The sequence below is a fragment of the Lampris incognitus genome, chromosome 8 (genome assembly GCF_029633865.1).
Source record: "Lampris incognitus isolate fLamInc1 chromosome 8, fLamInc1.hap2, whole genome shotgun sequence".
In the NCBI taxonomy this organism is placed as follows: domain Eukaryota; kingdom Metazoa; phylum Chordata; class Actinopteri; order Lampriformes; family Lampridae; genus Lampris; species Lampris incognitus.
Genome location: NC_079218.1, coordinates 50356176 through 50377341, shown reverse-complemented (window position 1 = coordinate 50377341; position 21166 = coordinate 50356176). Strand labels below are relative to the sequence as shown.

At 44.4% G+C, this 21166-nt stretch overlaps 1 protein-coding gene across 1 annotated transcript in view; it reads left to right on the top strand.

Annotated features, from left to right (window-relative positions):
• abcg4a (ATP-binding cassette, sub-family G (WHITE), member 4a) overlaps positions 1–20058 on the top strand; it is a 51520-nt gene extending 31462 nt beyond the window's left edge. Inside the window, exons 3-15 of the mRNA XM_056284756.1 lie at positions 610–727; positions 1968–2100; positions 2187–2237; positions 2356–2501; positions 4938–5061; positions 5318–5432; positions 5903–6039; positions 17302–17400; positions 17545–17713; positions 17819–17919; positions 17998–18156; positions 19577–19695; positions 19833–20058. Coding sequence (XP_056140731.1) covers positions 610–727; positions 1968–2100; positions 2187–2237; positions 2356–2501; positions 4938–5061; positions 5318–5432; positions 5903–6039; positions 17302–17400; positions 17545–17713; positions 17819–17919; positions 17998–18156; positions 19577–19695; positions 19833–20058 — 1697 coding nt within the window. The remainder of the gene's footprint in view (positions 1–609; positions 728–1967; positions 2101–2186; positions 2238–2355; positions 2502–4937; positions 5062–5317; positions 5433–5902; positions 6040–17301; positions 17401–17544; positions 17714–17818; positions 17920–17997; positions 18157–19576; positions 19696–19832) is intronic.
• Positions 20059–21166: the final 1108 nt, after the last annotated feature.

The following is a 21166-nucleotide window of genomic DNA, read 5'->3' as shown; positions in this document are numbered from 1 at the left end:
TAGATGCCAGAAAGTTAGTTAATGGTTACGACAATCTGCATATGAAACTGATCATTGGTTTCGGTCATTATACCACTGTATTGTTTATAAGGGTGGGGATACCTGCAGTCAGTTGAGACTGAAGAGGTCACTTAGATGATGATGAATAGTTTCTCACAGTAAACTTTGGGTCCAGATGAACTGATTCACCTTTCTGTGATCTCCTGTTTTTCATTATATATATATATATATATATATATATATATATATATATATATATATTTAATTTGCTATTAATATCAAGTAAAGTTTATGTATAGAGTACATTCAAATGCAACCAAGGCCAACCAAAGTGCTGTATGATATCAAATAAAAAAGAAGACGAAGTGCTGTATATCATCAGTAGATGTGGATAAACAGAACAAAGCACATTAAACAAGGACAGTACTACACATGACCACCAAAGAGCACTAATAGGGCAATGATGTAGTCGCTGTTGTCTTGACTACTTCCCTGGTGACGGGTGTTTTCAGCTGTTAAAAGGAAGACTTTGATGAAAAAAAAAGTCTAACAGTGAGAATTTATATTTACCAGTGGCACTGGGGTAACTGAGGTTTTCCTCTTCCTCAGGTTTCAAAGCGCTGCTCAAGTGTCTGTCAGGACGATTCAACAGCAGAGAACTAATAGGCATCATGGGGCCCTCTGGAGCGGGGAAGTCCACCCTGATGAACATTCTGGCTGGTTACAGGTGAGAGTCGGACTTGACTGCACGTTCGTGAACAGCTTCATATAACATTCTCCACTTTCACTTTACAATAAGGCATACTCTGAAGTGTTTTAATTCCTTCATAAATCAGTAATATAATCTCAAAGTATGTCAATTAAAAAAATGTTTTTGGTTGGCAGGTTGGCAGGCTATATGGGGACAGTCTCCATTAAAATTCTCTCAGAAACCATGTATATGACAAAGATAGCCAAATCACTAAACACTACCTAATCTTAACCGCTAATATTAACCATAAACTTAACCACCACCTGATCTTAGCCCTAAATTTAGCTTCTGGTGTGGGAAGATGGCAGCGCAAATTCACGTTTGCAGCGGCCTCACCCACTGCCAGTGTGGGAAGATGGTGTGGCACAAATTCACGTTAGTGGCGGCTTCACCCAGTACCGTCCATGCAGTGTCTTTGTCTACGTCTGCGTCTAAGTTTGTCTTCGTTTGATGGCTGGGAGAGCTGGTGCTGGATCGGCTGGGAGAGCTTGGTCTGCTGCATCCTGTGGGCCCAGGGACCACGGCCCTGCCTGGAGCTATGCCCGAAGAGGTAATGCCGAGGGCGGTCTGACAGGACGTGGAAGCGGGGCAGGCTAAGCTAACCGCTAGTGAGCCTTGACTGTGTTTTTAGTGTCGTCGTGTGGAGTGTGGGGAGGTGCGTCGAAGCTGTCTGGCTGGGAGAACTAGCGTTGGATCGGCTGAGGGAGCTTGGCCTGCTGCATCCTGTAGGCCCAAGGACCATGGCCCTGACTGGAGCTGCGCCCGAAGAGGAAACACAGAGGGCGGTCTGACAGGACGTGGAAGCGGGGCAGGCTAAGCTAACTGCTAGCCCATGCAGACCGGCAGTTCCGACAGTCAATCAATCAGTCAATCAAGTTGCATTTTATAGTATAGTGCTTTTCGAGCTTTACAATCATCCTGGCTGGTGTTCGTTCTCCTGGACAGTGATTTTGGGTTTTTGTTTTTGTTTTTTTGGTTTAGATATATGTGTTGGTTTGGTTATATGTGTTCTTGTATTCTAGTAGTTCTTGCAGTTTTTGGATGTGTTTTTGTCTTTGTGTTGCACTGCTGTGGGCTGGTGGAAAATGCTTCATTTCATTTCATGTGCGCAAGTGCATGAAATGCCACTTAGTGACTTGCACATAAACAAGTTTAAGTCATCCTCAGAATGTGATCACTTGTGTGGGTGTGTGTGTGTGTCTCTTTATGGAAACAGGAAGACAGGGATGAAAGGCCAGATCCTGGTGAATGGCCGACCAAGGGACCTGAGGACCTTCAGGAAGATGTCCTGCTACATCATGCAAGATGATATGCTGCTGCCACATCTCACGGCACGGGAGGCTATGATGGTGAGGAACTTCTCAAACAGCTGCCCCATGCCGTTTCAGTGTTTAATAATCCCAAAACCCTCTACTGAATCACTTCTGCCTCTCAGGTCTCTGCCAATCTGAAACTGAATGAGAGCATACAGGTGAAAAAAGAACTTGTAAGTCTGAATGCTACGACTTATTGCTACATTTTAGTTATCACTTCTGTTTGTGTGTGTTCCTCCACATATTTTATGTGTTGAAAATAGTATTTTTTTCTCTTTTTTTCTTTCCCAGGTGGATGAGATCCTGACTGCTCTCGGCCTGTTGGAGTGTGCCCAGACGCGCACCATTTCCCTGTCAGGTGGTCAGTGTAAAAGGCTGGCCATTGCCTTAGAACTGGTCAACAATCCTCCAGTCATGTTCTTTGATGAGCCCACCAGGTCAGAGATGATACTCTTGTACCTTTATACTTATAACCAAGCATATATCCAAACAAACAAGCATTTTGTGTGTCTCTCTATGAGTCTGTTGTTGTGTCCCAAATCCATATCATATACTAAAACATTATATAGTGTCCACCATGTGTTAATCTTTATACTATAGCTAGTATATGACAGTTAGTATGTCAGAGTGTACTAATCATTTGGTATAAACAGGAAATGCGTACGCTACATTTCTTTCAATGCACGTATTTCCTGTCAGCACATGTACACCAACAGAACTGAGACAAAGCAGAATGCACCAAAACAGTTATTAAAATGTAATTTGGATTTATTAAGTGTGTTTTTCATTTTCATTATTACTCTTTCTACCGTTCTCCTCTGAGACAGCAAAGATGCTCCTGTAGACAACTGCTGATTTTTTTCACTTACTCCAGTGTTATTTTACAGATAAAAGACAGGTTTGACTCACATTTATACACCATTGAAGGTTGGCTTGCTGCTCGGACGCAGGTCACGTCACTGTTTGACATTTTTTAAAAACATTTTCCAGCTCCTCCGTTTCAAAAATGCACTGCATTATGGGACAATCATGTCCACCAACAGCACACTTAAAAATAAAGCAGATGTAGTATCTTCCTCTGCTTTCAGCTGCCCCTGTTAGGGGGCGCCACAGCGGATCAACCGTTTCCATTTCTTCCTGTCCTCTGCATCTTCCTCTGTCACACGAGCCACCTACATGTCTTCCCTCACCACATCCATAAACCTCCTCTTTGGCCTCTTCTTTTCCTCTTGCCTGGCAGCTCCATATTCAGCATCCTTATCCCAATATACCCAGCATCTCTTCTCCACACATGTCGAAGCCATCTCAATCTTGCCTCTCTTGCTTTGTCTCCAAACCGTCCAACCTGAGCTGTCCCTCTAATATACTCGTTCCTAATCCTGTCCTTCTTCATCACTCCCAATGAAAATCTTAGCATGTTCGACTCTGCCACCTCCAGCTCCGCCTCCTGTCTTTTCGTCAGTGCCACTGTCTCCAAACCATATAACATAGCTGGTTTCACAACCGTCTTGTAAACCTTCCCTTTAACTCTTGCTGGTACCCTTCTGTCGCAAATCACTCCTGACGCTCTTCTCCACCCACTCCACCCTGCCTGCACTCTCTTCTGCACTCCCCGTTACTTTGGACAGTTGACCCCAGGTATTTAAACTCCTTCACCTTTGCCACCTCTACTCCTTGCATCCTCACATTCCGCTGTCCTCCACCTCGTTCACACATTATGTAGTCCGTCCTGCTCCTACTGACTTTCATTCCTCTTCTCTCCAGTGCATACCTCCACCTCTCCAGGCTCTCCTCAACCTGCACCCTACTCTCGCTACAGATCACAATGTCAACCGCAAACATCATAGTCCAGCACAGGAACTGGCTGATCTTCCTTTTGAAGCCCTCCACAATTGTGATTTGGACTTCATAGATTAGCAATGGCCAGCGGAGTCGAGGCAGGTTTCCATGTTGATATATCCAGGCCTTGAATTTTCCAGGAAGCCCTGACTTGTCCATTGTGGAGAGCCAAGTGTTGAGAGCATCACTGGTTGCCTGGCATGCCGCTGTGTCCTTCAGATTTCTGGTGAAGCTCTTACCCAGGCTCTTGACTGGCTTTTCAGTCACAGATGGAATTTGGGTGCCTCCCAACGAGAGTCAAAGAAAGAAAGGTGAATTACTTCATCTGGACACAACGTTTATTGAGAGAAACTTTTCATCACTCATCTAAGTGACCTCTTCAGTCTCAACTGACTGCCAGCTTCTCCCAAAGAGAATATGAACTGGTTGGTTACTCTTCCTTTCCTGAGGACCTGGATTTTGTGTACTTGAAGCTCATTCTTGCCCATTTAATGTGTCGTTCAGATCCTTGAAGAAGCCACCTGCCATAGTCCACCTATGTGCACCTTCTTCCACTCTTATACGTGGCCCTGTGTTCCTCCCTCTTCTTAAAATATGTATTCACCACAGACTTTTCCATCCGTTTTACAAAATCCACCACCATCTGTCCTTCCACATTTCTCTCCTTGACACCATACCTACCCATCACCTCCTCATCACCTTCATGTTCCCTTCACCAGCATGCCAGTTAAAGTCCGATCCAATCACCACTCTCTTCTCCTTGGGTACACTCTCCTCCACATCATCCAGCTTGCTCCGGAATTCTTCTCTTCCATCTGACACCCAACTTGCAGGGCATATTTGCTGACAACGTTCATCATCAAACCAGATGTTGTACGCATATTGGCATTTTGAAGTATACTTAATTTTGTCAGTTTTCCAGTGTGAACACACTACATACTCAAAACACAGTAGAGTTAGTATGTAAGTATAGCATTTGGGATGCAGGGTGTGTCTGCATCTTTGTCTTTTAAACGCAATGTGTTCGTCTCCAGTGGCCTGGACAGTGCATCCTGCTTCCAGGTGGTGTCCCTCATGAAATCTCTGGCTCAGGGAGGGCGGACGATCATCTGTACCATCCACCAGCCCAGTGCCAAGCTCTTTGAGATGTTTGATAAGGTAACTAATACGCTAAATCCAGTTGAGTGTATTGAGTGCCTTAGTGTCAGACAGGATGGGCAGTTACCCGTTACTTGTTTTATAGACCGTATCAACCCAGGCTTAGCGTGATATATTTCAGCTAACTGACAAACTGCCCAGCGGTCGATATCTGGGCATGTTGTTACGTCAGTTTTTCATATATTATTCAGAGAGGCAATGTTGGTGTGTTGAGAGCATTGTTGGTTACTCTGTATCTGGGTTATTCCTCCATCAGCTGTACATCCTCAGTCAGGGCCAGTGCATATACAAGGGCACCGTCCCTTACCTCATCCCTTATCTGAAGAATCTGGGCCTTCACTGTCCCACTTATCACAACCCTGCTGACTTCAGTAAGTGTAGGAATGCCCTGGGTATGTGTGCATGCATGTACATACGCCTGCCTGTGCGTGCATGTTTGTGTGTGTGTGTGTGTGTGTGTGTGTGTACCTCGTGTGCCTCATGTAATCCCCTTCTCCGCCATGGCATTTCCTCTCTGCTCACTCTTCTTGCTCGTGTAAACATTAAAAAAAATCCTCCCTATCTCTCTATCTTCTTATGCTACTTCTTCTCCAGCACTTACCTGACTGCTCTATGGTCATAGTGATATTATATGGGCTCCGAGGCCCCAATTTTTGTGCCCCTAAATGTGTGATTCTTGGAACTTTGGTAATGTAGCAACTATCCCACTGCTCCATTCACTGTAAATTGTTCCTAATAAGAGTGATGCCTCAAAAGGTATATTTAAATGTTGATGTGAAATGTGTTTGTCATATGTTAACCGATATACACAATTTCAATAACTGGTCCTCTCTGTCCCCAGTCATTGAGGTGGCCTCTGGGGAGTATGGGGATTTGAACCCGGTGCTGTTTGAGGCTGTCCAGGGAGGACTGTGCTCGGAGGAGGGTAAAAAGAACTCCAGGGACAAAAGTGACTCCTGTCGCTCTCAGTGTCACAGCGTAAGTGATATATAACTGACAGCTCACCGTTACACATTAAAAGGAACATTTCACCAATTGGTTTGTTTGTGTGCAACAGCACTGATGAGTAATGTCCTCAGTGTGTACTATAGTGACAGAGAAATCAGTGTTGTCCTGCTCAGAGTCTTTCCCACAGCGCCTACACGTACCAGAATGCATTGGGCATAAGTCTTTGTATCATCGTCCATAAAATCTTCTGCGCTAGTGTTGTGGTTGATCATTTATACCATCGGAAACGTAGCAGAGAGAATAAGGATGTGTTTTCTGAACAGTGTGTTTAGAGTAGATTGGAGTATTAGAAACCCTTCTAAGATGGATTTTTTAGCTTTTCCAAACCGCAAACTGATGTCACAATATGTCACATGGCGGCTGGAAAAAAAGAGACGCAGAAACGATCGGGAACAACTGCGGGTGTTTTTGATGTGCCGTCACTGTTGTAGATAGACAGAGATAAGGTTGGAAATCAGCAAATGTTCCCTTTAAGTATTTTTATAGTTTGCGAGTATAAAGCCTACACATTAAGATTCTCACTCACAAACCACAAAAAAAAAAAAAAAATTCATACAACCATACTTCACCAAATGTGAACACTTTCTGTTCACCAGTTATTTTGAAAATTCACTTCAATCACTTTCACTTAAGTCAATTCACTTTCACTTCACTTCAGTTCACTTAAAATTCACTTAATTGAAAATTAATTGATTCACTTTTGAAAATTCACTTAAGTCAGTTTAAGAAAATTCACGAAGTAAGAAAATTCACTGAAGTCAGTTTACTTTGGTAATTTATTTGATAATAAATTGATAATAAATTACTTTCGTTCATTTGATGTTGATGTTGACAAACGTAATTACATAAATGATGCAATGCGGCACATTTCAGTACAAATTTGACAAGGTGTAATCTTGAAGAAATGAAAGATGGTGAAGTGGCTCTCAGATCGAGCTACATCATCCTCAGTTCTCCTCACACAACAGTTCAAGCCAATCTAAATCCAAATTCAAATGCGGCTAATTAGTTAATGACAACCACGGATCAGTTAGCTCCAGTATATGGGAAAAATTTGCATAGGAGAGGTCATATCTATTTAGCTCTGACATGTTGTGTGAATGTTGCTGTGTACCACCTGGGTAGTCTAATATTTATATCACATTATATGATACAGGCGGCATGGTGGCACAGTGGTTATTGCGGTCGCCTCACAGCAAGAAGGTCCTGGGTTTGAGCCCCGGAGTAGCCCAACCTTGGAGGGGGGGTCGTCTTGAGTCGTCATCTGTGTGGAGTTTGCATGTTCTCCCCATGTCTGTGTGGGTGCGTGTAGGTCAGGTGAATTGGCCATACTAAATTGTGTGTGTGTGTGTGTGTGTGTACTCAGCATCCCCGCGACCCTGAGTAAGGATAAGCGGTTTGGATAATGGATGAATGTTGCGTGAAATCGCTCACTGCCAACATACTCTCCAAGTAACCAGACATCAACTCTTTTGGAAACAGAACTGCTGACCTTTGTGATAAAATAAGCTCAGTTAGTCCTCTTGTTGGTCGGGGCGCCTGTTCAGGGAGGAGGAGGAACTGGGGGGAATAGGTGATCCTCCCACGTGCTACGTCCCCCTGGTGAAACTCTCACTGTCAGATGAAAAGAAGTGGCTGGCGACTGCACATATATTGGAGGAGACTACCACATGTAGTCTACCACAGACTACCACATGTCTCCTCTGATACATGTGCAGTCGCCAGTCCTCCCCGGATTGGCAGAGGGGGTGGAGCAGTGACTGGGACAGCTTGGAAGAGTGGAGGAAATAGCCAGGTACAATTGGGGAGAAAAAGGAGGAATTTCTTTTTAAAAAAAATTAAAAATGGAGAGATATTTGACAGGGATGAAAAAAAAGACAGGTGATGCTTCCGAGACAAACAAGACAAAGTGCTTAGCTGATGGTAATCAACCAAACACTACATTAAGAAAATATGATGAAGCCTGTCTTGCTCTTGGGTTCACAGTGAATGTGGTGGGAGATGAGGAGAGACCAGTGTGTATTTTATGTCTGAAAACTGGCAGCTGCTAGTATGAGACCAAACAAATTAAGAGGACATTTAGAGACATTACACCCCAGTCACGTCAATAAGCCACTCGAGCTCTTTCAGAGAAAATTGCATACCGCCAGCAGGAACATTGCTTTGTGAAAGCTGCATCAGTGAACAACAAAGCACTAATGGCATCATGCAAAGTCACATACAGAATTGCCCAGTGCAAGAAACCACACACAATAGCAGAGGAGCTCAAACTTCCCGCGGCTTAAATATTATGTCAACTATGTTTGATGAGACACGTGACATAAGATTGAAGGCTGTCCCTCTGTCCAATGATACAGTTGCAAGACATATATGTGACATTTCAAATGACCTTGAAGAACAACTCACTGAAAAACTGAAAGACAAACATTTCGCCTTACAAGTGGATGAGGCTACTGACAAAAATAAAGCCTCCTTATTTCAGTGTTAAATCCTCTCACTCATACGTGTGACTAATGTGTTTTGTTTTTTTTTTGGTCCACATGGTAATGCTGGTCGCATGGCTCGGGTGCTGAGCTGTTCTTGTGGCGTTTGGACACTGTTTAGCATCCTCCTCATCATATTCTTCATATATTTTACAATTCTATTATAATTCTGATATCCTCTTTTAATGTTGTATTTTGTAAATTCTGTAAGCACAACATCCATTGTACGTTCTCCATCTTGGGAGAGAGATCCATCCTCTGTTGCTCTCCCTAAGGTTTCTTCCTATTTTTTCTCCCTGTTAAAGTGGCTTTTTAGGGAGTTGTTCCTTATCCGATGCGATGGTCTAAGGACAGGATGTTTTGTTGCAATTTGTGATATTGGGCTATACAAAGAAAATTGACTTGACTTGACTTGACAACACATACCCTGTGCCTAGTATGGAGGCACTGACTTGCCAGTCTAATTTTCTGAATTTTGTCATTTAAGAAGGAAACAAATTCATTACAAGCCCTGGTAGATAGAAATCCGGGAGCTACTGCCACAGGAGGGTTTGTTAGCCTGTCATCAGTAGCAAACAAGGCACATACATTATTATTGTTTTTGGCGATGATGTCATAGAAGGAGGACTGTCCTGCATTTCTCAGTTCCAAATTATAAATGTGCAGTCTCTGTTTAACTACAAAGGGATACAATTGATGGAACATACAATGAAGTTATGGGAGAGAGTGAAATGAGACTTAGGAAGGAAGTGACTATAGGGAAGGAACAAATTGAATTCATGCCTGGAGGAAGTACCACAGATACCATATTTGTACTCAGGACCTTAGCTGAAAAATACGTTGAAGGACAGCAAGAATTACACTGCTTATTTATTGATTTGCAGAAGGCTTATGACAGAGTTCTGAGAGAAGAGTTGTGGTATTGCCTGAGAGTGAAAGCAGTGGAAGAAAATTACATCAGCATAATTCAGGACATGTATAAGGACTGTAAGATCATAGTTCGATGTGCAGTGGAAACAACAAGTGAGTTTGAGGTAAAGGTAGGACTACCGAGGATCGGCGTTGAGCCCTTTCCTGTTTGTGACACTGATGGACAGCCTCACAGAACATTTGAAGAAAGAGCCCCCATGGAGCATGATGTTTGCTGATGACATCATGCTAGCAAATGAGGACAAGGAAAGGTTGGAGAGAGATCTTGAAGACTGGAGAGAAGCTCTAGAGATCAGAGGACTAAAGATCAGCAGAACAAAGAATGACTACTTGTGTATAAATAAGCAAGTTCAAAGTCCAGGATTGACCTTAGGAGAAGATGTCCCAGAAGTTAACAAATCCAAGTACTTAGGATTGACAATATAGACAGAAGCCGGTGGTAAGAAGGAAGTCGAGAAAAGGATACAATCTGGGTGGAATTCATGGAGAAAGGTAGCTGGAGTACTTTGTGACAAAAGAATGCCGTTTAGGGTAAACAACAAGGTATACAAATCAATGGTTAGGCCTGCCATGCTCTATGGTATGGAAGCAGTGACAACAACAGAGAGGCTAGACTCTACATTACAGGTAGCATAGATGAACATGCTGTGTTGGTTCTTGGGAGTGACTAGAAAAGACCAGAAGAGAAATCAGGAACACTTTATTTATTTGTCATTTGTCAAATGAAGTGAGAGCTATGTTCAGTATCAGAGGAATGGATGCGAAGTTGAGAGAGACAAGATGGAGATGGTTTAGACATGTACAGAGGCGGCATAGACTATATAGGAAAGAAGGTATTGGACCTGGAAATACCTGTTAAAAGAAAAAGAGGAAGATAGAGGAGGACATGAGGAGGGTTGGACTGCGGGAGAGGGATGCATCAGACAGAAAGACAGCAGCTCATCCGTTTCCATTCCTTCCTGTCCTCTGCATCTTCCTCTGACACACCAGCCACCTGCATGTACTCCCTCACCACATCCATAAACCTCCTCTTTGGCCTTCCTCTTTTCCTCTTCCCTAGCAGCTCCATATTCAGCATCCTTCTCCCAATATACCCAGCATCTCTCCTCCACACATGTCCAAGCCATCTCAAACTTGCCTCTCTTGCTTTGTCTCCAAACCGTCTAACTTGAGCTGTCCCTCTAATATACTCGCTCCTAATCCTGTCCTTCTTCAGCACTCCCACTCTTCAACTCTGCCACCTCCAGCTCCACCTCCTGTCTTTTCATCAGTGCCACTGTCTCCAAACCATATAACATAGCTGGTCTCACAACCATCGTGTAAACCTTCCCTTTAACTCTTGCTGGTACCCTTCTGTCACAAATCACTCCTGACACTCTTCTCCACCCACTCCACCCTGCCTGCACTCTCTTCTTCACCTCTCTTCTGCACTCCCCGTTACTTTGGACCAGTTGACCCCAAGTATTTAAACTCATACGCCTTCGTCACCTCTACTCCTTGCATCCCCACCATTCTACTGTCCTCCCTCTCATTCACGCATATGTATTTCGTCTTACGCCGACTGACTTTCATTCCTCTTCTCTCCAGTGCATACCTCCACCTCTCCAGGCATTCGTCAAACTGCACCCTAGTCTTACTACAGATCACAATGTCATCTGCAAGTATCGTAGTCCACGGAGACTCCTGCCTGATCTCGTCCGTCAACCTATCTATCACCATTACCAACAAGAAAGGGCTCAGAGCCAATCCTTGATGTAATCCCACCTCCACCTTGAGCCCACTTGTCATTCCAACTGCACACTTAACCACTGTCATACAAATCCTGCACCAGTCCTACATACTTCTCTGCAACTCCCGACTTCCTCATACAATACCACACCTCCTCTCTCGGCACCCTATCATATACTTTCTCTAAATCCACAAAGACACAATGTAACTCCTTCTTGCCTTCCCTATACTTCTCAATCAATATTTTCAAAGCAACATTGCATCTCTAGTGCTCTTTCGTGGCATGAAACCAACTGCTGCTTGCTAATCATCACCTGTCCTCTTAACCTAGCTTCTATTACTCTTTCCCATATCTTCATGCTGTGGCTGATCATCTTTATACCTCTGTAATTGCTACATTTCTGCACATCACCCTTATTCTTGAAAACTCGTACCAGTAAGCTTCTTCTCCACTCCTAAGGCATCCTCTCACTTTCCAAGATTGTGTTAAACCATCTAGTTAAAAACTCCACTGTCATCTCTCCTAAACATCTCCATGCCTCCATAGGTTGTCATCAGGACCAACTGCCTTTCCACTGTTCATCCTCGTCATAGTTGCCCTCAGTTCCTCCTTGCTAATCCACCACACTTCCTGATTCACTATCCCCACATCATACTACCTTCTCTCTCTCCTTCATTAATAGCCCCTCAAAGTACTCCTTCCACCTTCACAACACTCTCCTCACTTTGCAGCACATTTCCACCTCTATCCTTGATCACCCTAACCTGAGGCAAATCCCTCCCAGCTCGGTCTCTCTGTCTAGCTAGTTGGTACAAGTCCTTTTGTCCTTCTTTAGTGTCTAACCTCTCATACAGCTCACCGTATGCCTTTTCCTTTGCCTCTTTCACCTCTGTCTTCGCTTTACGCTGCATCTCCTTGTACGCATGTCTACTTTCTTCATCTCTCTGACTATCCCACTTCTTCTTTGCCAACCTCTTCCTCTCTATACCTTGCTGTATTTCCTCATTCCACCGGCAAGTCTCCTTGTATTCCTTCCTCTGTCCCGATGACACAAGTACCCTCCTAGATGTCTCCCTCACTATTTATGTAATGGTTGCCCAGCCATCCGGCAACTCTTCACTACCACCCAGTGTTTGTCTTAACTCCTCCCTGAAGTCCACAAGTCTTGAATTTGATCCTTGGCTCTGTCTTCACTCTCTTCCTCTTCTTGGTCTCCAAAGCCATCCTACAGACCACCATCCGATACAGCCTAGCTAGGTTCTCCCCTGTCACCACCTTGCAGTCTCCAATCCCTTTCAGATCATGCCTTCTACATAAGAGATAGTACACTTGTGTGCACTTTCCTCCACTCTTATACGTCATCCTGTGTTCCTTCCTCTTCATTAAATATGTATTCACCACAGCCATTTCCATCCTTTTTGCAAAATCCACCACATCTGTCCTTCCAAATTTCTCTTCTTGACACCATACCTACCCATCACCTCCTTATCACCTGTTTCCCTCACCAACATGCCTCTTGAAGTCCACTCCAATCACAACTCTCCTCTCCTTGGGTACACTCTCCACCACTTCATCCAACTCACTCCAGAATTCTTCTTTCTCTTATATCTTTGATAACATTCATCAATAAACGTTCAATTTCCAGCTTCATACTCATCACTCTGTCCGACACTCTTCACCTACAGCACACTCTTGTTATACTCTTCCTTCAGAATTACCGCTACCCAATTTCTCCTCCCATTCGCACCATGGTAGAAGAGTTTGAACCCACCTCCGATGCTCCTGGCCTTACTCCCCTTCCACCTGGTCTCTTGCACACACAGTATACCTACCTTTCTTATTTCCATCATATCAGCCAGCTCTCTCCCTTTACCAGTCATAGTGTCAACATTCAAACTTCCGACTCTCACCTCCACACTCCTACCCTTCCTGCTCTTCTGCTGCTTCTGGACATGCCTTCTCCCTTTCCTTCTACTTCGCCCAACAGTACCATAGTTTCCACCGGCACCCTGCTGGCCAAAGTACCGGTGGCAGTTTTTGATAACACGGGCCTCGACCGATCTTGGTATGGAAATCTGATTTATGATCTGCATATTTTATTTGGCAAAGACTTTACGCCAGATGCCCTTCCTGATGCAACCCTCTCCATTTATCTGGACTTGGGGCCGGCACTAAGAATGCACTGGCTTGTGCATCATCAGTGTGTAGGCTCCGTCACATGCAGAAAGCTGTGGAGGGTAAAAACCTGCTGTGGCGACACCTTGAGAAACGGAACAAGCTGGAAGAAGAAGAGTCTCTGTGTATAGATGTCATAATGAGCAGTAAGGTTTATTTTTCGCCACCTGCGTTCAGCTTTACGGCACTCTTTTTTCTATTCTGACCAACGCGGCACATCTCCATGGAGATCTTTTCTCACCAGAGACCACCTCCACCTTAGTGGGTGCAGTTGTACTGATAACATCTGTAGAATTCAATTTTTCTACAAGCTCATTGACTGAGACCCAAGAGAGGGTGGGTGTGGAAGAGAAAGCCTGAATAAACATTTCAGTGGTGCTTTCAATGACATGCCGTTTTGTGATTACCACTGTTTGAGCATTTGTGTGCACAGAGATAGTACTCTCAAAGAAAACACAGGACTGATCGGAGAGAGCAACATCAGTCACCACAACCTTAGAAATGTCCAGACCCTTGGAGATAATTAAGTCCAGAGTGCGCCCCTTGTTATGTGTGGGCTCTGTCACATGCTGAGTCAGTCCATAATTATCAAGAGCACAACATGGTTCTTTAGTTCCTCTGTCCTGGGGGTGTCAGCATGGATGTTTAGATCACCAGCAATAACTACACTGTCAAATTCAATACAGATTGCAGACAGCAGTTCAATTAAGTCATCAAAACTTTTTAAATGTATTTAGGTGGCCTATCGATATTTAGAAATGTAACTTGAGAAGAAGACTTCAACTGTGAGACATATATTCAAAATAAGTAAAATTTCCATAAGATATCTTCTTGCATTGAAGCGAATCATTAAACAAAATGGCAACTCCAGCTCCTTTCTTATGCTTTCTGGTTTCGCTCACAAAACTGAAGTTGGTAGGGGTCGACTCAGTCAGAACAGCTGCACTGTTGTCTTGGCCTAACCAAGTTTCAGTTAAAAATATGAAATTGAGATTGTGCTTGATGATAAAATCATTGATTAAAAATGTTTTTCCTGCCAAAGACCTGATGTTTGGTAACACTACATTTAGTGTGTTGAGTATTATCTGCCCAATTTTTTGCGACGGGCTGTGGCTGCTGGTGTACAACTGGAGTCAGATTAGATAAAGTAGCTGTGCGCTTTGAGTACACTTTGTTCTTCCTGAAGCTGGTCAAAACAGGAATTGCAGACCTTGGAATTGCTCCTCACTGTCTGGGGTGGGCTGTATCAGCAGCAGTGGGTCCATACTGGGTTTGGACCCACTGCTGCTGATATGATTTTCTGACTGAGCATGGCATAGCAGGTGCATTCAGTGGAGGGAGAAGAGAGGCGAGGCATTTTCCCCCAAAGCAAAACAAAGAAGACAATCTCCACAAAGCCAGTCTGGTTCCCAAGGGCAAACGGGAGTCGTTTTGTTTCAGCCTCAGTGCTGTCAACAGACAGTCTCTTCTCTTCAAAGAGATTAAATCTGAAAACTCCGTGAAGACCGTCATTACTTTTACGAATAATCTAGTTGTTCAGTACTGCTCATGCAGAAGTAGCGAAAAGTAACAAAAAAGTAGGAAAACTTGGAAAGTCAGAGAGCAAAGTGGAGAGCAAGAGCAAAAGCGTCTGCACTGTAGCATGGCTGGGAGCAAGAGATTAGGGATTTTGGTGGATAACATTTAAAAGCAAGGCTCTCAAATATCTGCATTTCAGAAACAGTGTTTGGAGGAGTACAAAGTCCTTGTACAAGAGAGCAATGGCACCACCGTGGCCATGATCCTGAGCTTTTTCAGTGTAATTATATCCTGGTGGAGATGCCTCGTTTAGGTGGAAGAAATCCCCCTCTTTATGCCAGGTTTCAGTTAAAAACATCAGGTCAGAGCCATCGTCAGTAATAAAATAAAATAAAAATAAAAATTTTCCCTGGAGAAAAGCAGCAGCCAACTTGTACCAGCATACTCTCTCCCGCTGAGTAAAGCACAGATCTGAGGATATGTTCTCCATTGGGTGTCCGGGCAGCGTGGCGGTCCATTCCGTTGCCTACCAACACGAGGATCGCCAGCTCGAATCCCCATGTTGCCCCAGGCTTGGTCGGGAGTCCCTACAGACACAATTGGCTTTGTCAGTGGGTGGGAAGCCAGATGTGGGTATATGTCCTGGTCGCTACACTAGCGCCTCCTCTGGTCAGTCGGGGCACCTGTTTGGGGGGGGAGGAGGAACTTGGGGGGGGGGTAGCATGATCCTCTCACGTGCTACGTCCCCCTGGCGAAACTCCTCACTGTCAGGTGAAACGAAGCGGCTGGCGACTCCACATGTATCGAGGGGGGAAGGGGTAGTCCGCAGCCCTCCCCGGATCGGCAGAGGGGGTGGAGCAGCGACCAGGACGGCTCGGAAAATAGGGTAATTGACCAAGTACAATTGGGAAGACCCCCCCCCCCAAAAAAAAGATGTTCTCCATCATCTCAGTCCTTTTTTGTTTCTCAGTGATTTCTTAATCTTTCTCTTTTCCATCTACATGGTGTTTTGCCCTATATATATGAAAAATTCTCCCCCTTTTCTGCTTCCTCCTTTCAACGTTTTTAGATTGTCAGTTTCTAGTTCCTCTTCCTTGTTATGCGTTTAGTTCTCCTTTGTTATTTGCATCAATTTAGGGTCTCTGGGTTTTGTCTTGCAGTTTGTTAGAATTGTTGCCAGTTGTTTGGCTCGTCGAAGTCTTCCCCAGCACCTCTTCTGACTTTTGACATTGGCTGTTACATAAGTATTTGTACCACCCAGTGTTCACCTAGTTATGGATGGATGGATGGATGGGGCAATATCAAATGTTATTTATATGCTGGTGAAACATGATATTAGTATTAATTGGTGTATCACTAGGGTTTGTGTCTGAAAAGAAATCACTGGACTGAACAAGCCAGTCAGAATTGACCCCAGTGATGACATCTTTATAGCTCCAGTGAAAACAACCAGTCATTTTTGACCTGTCACTTACATAAGCCCTCCCCTGCACAATTCCTGCTTTGCAGTTTGGCACTCATTTGTCAGGCAGCCAGTCAGGGCACTGAATGGTTTCTGTGTGAAACAAATGAGCAAGAGAGGAGCAAAATTAAATGACCTCACTAGATTTAGATTCAGATGTACTTTGTTAATCCCCATGGGGAAATTCGTCCTCTACATTTAACCCATCCCAGCACACACTGGAAGCAGTGGCTAGCCATGTAGCTAGGAGCAGTGGGCAGCTGCTGTGCCCCCCCCGGGGACCGTGCCTTCTCGCTATGCCTCGGTCAGGGGCACAGACAGGACTGTTAATCTAACATGCATGTCTTTGATGCGTAGATACCTGGAAATGAGGAAAAAGACATACTATATTGACCAAAATGATCTGAGATCATTGTTTTGTCACTTAATCCAAGACTCGGTCAATATTGCATTTAAGTGGTTCATAATAGGTCAAATGCATATTTTTTTCTGACATTTTAGGACTGATTAGAGGAATTCAAAAGTTCTTCATTATTGGCCATTTGTCTATTTGGAACCACTTTCTAGATGATCTTGATCTTGGGACCTATATCTTTGATAGGCCTAGTCATGCAGAGTAACTTCGAAAGAACAACTCGGTTATTTTCCTGACCAAATAAAATACAAATAAAACTCATTACATTGCAGTACTTCAATTGATAATCAGTAAATGCTCTTCTGTCTATATTTAAATGCTTCAGACCGATTACAAAGTTTTTTTGAAACCTGACACAGGCAAATGAGATCATTTAATTTTGTCTGGTGGTCCACAGTGCTCATGTTCTACGTACCTGAATCTATGCCTTTACTCAATTCAAATGGCTTTACTGGCATGATGTAACAATGTACATATTGCACATATCTGTATAATAATGTACATGTCTCTCCCTCGACAGGACACAGGAACCACTGAGAAACACAGCTTTGCCACCAGTACATTCACACAGTTCCGCATCCTGTTCAAAAGAACCTTCATCACAATATGCAGGGACATGGTAAATGATTCATTGGATGACTTGTGTATTTTCTGGATTTTATATTTTATAGAGAATTGGTCTGCAAAAGGAAATCTTTTACAAGAAGTTGGTATCGGTTGTGGAGTGAGATTTTAAGTTGTGATGGTGTGTTTTTTTTTTAAGGTGTTGACCCACCTCAGGGTGATGTCCCATCTTTGTATCGGCGTTCTGATTGGCCTGCTCTATCTCAACATTGGTAATGATGCCAGCAAGGTCTTCAACAACACAGGCTTCCTCTTCTTCTCCATGCTGTTCCTCATGTTTGCTGCCCTGATGCCCACTGTGCTGACCTGTAAGAGCTTTATGTCCTGGGAGGGATTCTCGACAGTAACTGGGAATGTTATTTGGTTTGGACTGGAACGTCCTGGTGAGCTATAATGCTACTTGTGTTTCCCAGTTCCTCTGGAGATGTCTGTCTTTGTGAGGGAACATCTCAATTACTGGTACAGTCTGAAGGCCTACTACTTAGCCAAGACCGTGGCTGACATACCATTCCAGGTAGTTTTCACAGAGACATAACACAGAATGAACAAATTTCATAAGAGCATCCGTTGAATCTCTCCTCCCATTTCACAGGTGATATGTCCAATCATGTACTGCAGTATAGTGTACTGGATGACGGAGCAGCCTCCAGAAGCAGGTCGCTACCTGCTGTTCGTGGCCCTGTGTACATCCACAGCCCTGGTAGCCCAGTCTCTGGGTCTGCTCATAGGGGCTGCTTCCACCTCTCTGCAGGTAGACCAATATCACACCAGTGTCACATATCTTATGTGAATCCACAACACATATTTTTCAACTGCTCATGCTGACAGTCAATTTCTCATTGAGTTCCTTTTTTGGAGGGTGAACCACATTCTAGAGCATGGGTATAATCCACGACAAGGTGTGCATTAAAGGATTTTAACGCACAATGCGGACAATACACCGATGCACATCAGAAAGCGGACTGTTGTTCGTTGCCTCCGCATCTCGCTTATGCCATGGTCACTTCCCTCATAGCACCTGACACTGGGCCGGATCCGCCCACAGTCCGGCAGATCCGCATAGGAATCACGTCCGCCCATAGACCGCCCCCCGCCTCTGCGCCGATTCCGGCAGATCATTACAGCAATCACATTCGCTCCCATAATACTCTTTTTCACAGCTGTGGCATGGATCTGGGCCAATTACGGCCCAGAGCTGGTACAGATCCGTAAACCGGATCCGCGCCGGTATTGGCCCGTTGTGCAAAAAGACACTGTGGCAGATCCGTTTTGCGGCTCCGCGCCAGATGCTGTGATACAACCAGCCCGGATCCGGCCCAGTTTCATTTTGCTGTCTGGGTTACCAAAGAATTAAAATAAAAGCATTCACTTATTTTGTTGAACATTTGGCTTTTGTTGAACCTTTTGCGTTGAACAAAAAAGGTTATGAAGTAAAAGTCACTAAGCTAACTTTGAATGTTCAGTGCGCTTGCTACTGACTCGGCGTGTCGCTATGGTTACATATCAAATTTGCGGGCAGCGCATGAATTTAGAACGGTTATTGAACTTTAGCCGAACTACGTGTGTGTTATGTAAGGGATAATGTCCGACGAGGTGTCCATCATCAGGAATGAATGGACGATGGGGAGGCCAGAACCAGAGGACGGTTACTTCCGCAGAATCCATTAATTCCTGATTATGGACATCTCGAAGGGCATTATCCTGCTTATACGATGGTCACTTGCTAAAAAAATAAAATAAAATAAGAAAATAAGACCATTACTTTATATTTTCATGCGGTTTGCAATCATAATCTAAAGTTTTTCACAAGCCATAACTCGGTTTCCCTGGTAACGTCTGAGGGTTTGACTAATACCTGGGACAATCCATCCATTATCTTAACCGCTTATCCTGCTCTCAGGGTCGCGGGGATGCTGGAGCCTATCCCAGCAGTCATTGGGCGGCACGCAGGGAGACACCCTGGACAGGCCGCCAGGCCATCACAGAACAATTTCAAATTTCTAATGATCATTTCTCACTTTTCTTGTGTGTAAATATCTAATGAAAACACCAATAGTCATCCTCAAAGTATTATTGCATTGTAAACATTGAGGTATTTGGCGAAAAATAACTTAAAATTTGATTTTTTTTTCAATATCACCCTGCCCTGCTACAATTCTTCTGCTCCCTAGGTGGCAACTTTTGTGGGCCCAGTCACAGCTATACCTGTGCTGCTGTTCTCTGGCTTCTTTGTCAATTTTGACACCATTCCCAAGTACCTGCAGTGGAGTTCTTATGTGTCCTACGTCAGGTATGTTGTAACTACGCCCCTGTATGCACGACACTGTAATGTTTTTATGTTAGGTTAGGCCCTGTTTCCACTGAGGCTGATCATTTTCTCTGAGTTTTGAATAACCTGGTCCCCCCTTCTCCCTTGGTGCTGTCCAGGTATGGCTTTGAGGGAGTGATCCTGTCTATCTATGGGATGAACCGCTCGGAGCTGGAGTGTGCCGAGCTGGTTTGTAAGTTCCAGAAGCCCGAGGAGGTGCTGCAGCTGCTGGATGTAGAGGATGCCAAGCTCTATGTGGACTTCATGGTGCTGGGAGTTTTCTTCCTGGTCCTCAGGCTCGCCACTTACCTGGTGCTGCGCTACAAAGTCAAGTCAGAGCGTTAAGAAGTCCACAGTCAGCCGCTCATGGACTGCAGACATTCACACATATCCCTGCAGTATGAGATAGTAAGAACATGTACAGTCCTCTCTCTTTCTCTCACTGGTAACTCACACACAACTGTACTCATGCACATGTGTGCATGGTACGTGCAGATGCAGGCACTTGCGTACCTGTGTGCACACATGTAACCCCCCCCCAGACACACACACACACACACACACACATATATATATATATATATGTGTGTGTGTGTGTGTGTGTGTATATAAATATATATATATATATACACACACACAACAGGCAGACATCCAAAATCTGTGCCGCATCATCACCCCAACTGTACACTTCAATATTCAGTGGCAGGAAGATATTTGGAGGACTTGTGTGTGTGTGTGTGTGTGTGTGTGTGTGTGACTTTTTTTTGTTTGTTTAGTTGTTAAGTAGTTTTTTGTATAAAACTGGACAACAGAGTATTTATTGTTTTTCCTCCCTTGCCCGTAAGTCTTTGTCCTCCGGCCTGGTGTGTTTTTGTGTTTTTGTTAAGAGTATTTGTAGACCACCATTACTGTCAGAGAATACTGTGTAAATGCACTGTAGACGATCAAAATAGCCAACATAATAAGAACAAGCATGTCTCTTCATGGCGAGGACAGGAGGTAAGCTGCTTCCTGTGTGAGCTACAGCCCAGTGCTGTGGGCTTGGGAGCAGCCGTGATGACATTCCTGGTGCGAGACGGCTCATGACCACGTCCTCGGTGTCCACCGCTGTGTCTGTAACAGCCTTACAGGACAAGCATCACTTTCATAGTCCCTCCATCCATCCATTATCCAAACCGCTTATCCTGCTCTCAGGGTCGCGGGGGTGCTGGAGCTTATATCCCAGCAGTCATTGGGCAGCAGGCGGGGAGACGTCCTGGACAGACTGCCAGTCCATCACAGGGCCCACACACACACACACACACACATTCACACCTAGGGACAATTTAGTACGCCCAATTCCCCTGGCCTACATGTCTTTGGACTGTGGGAGGAAACCCGAGCACCCGGAGGAAACCCACGCAGACACGGGGAGAACATGCAAACTCCACACAGAGGACGACCCGGGACGACC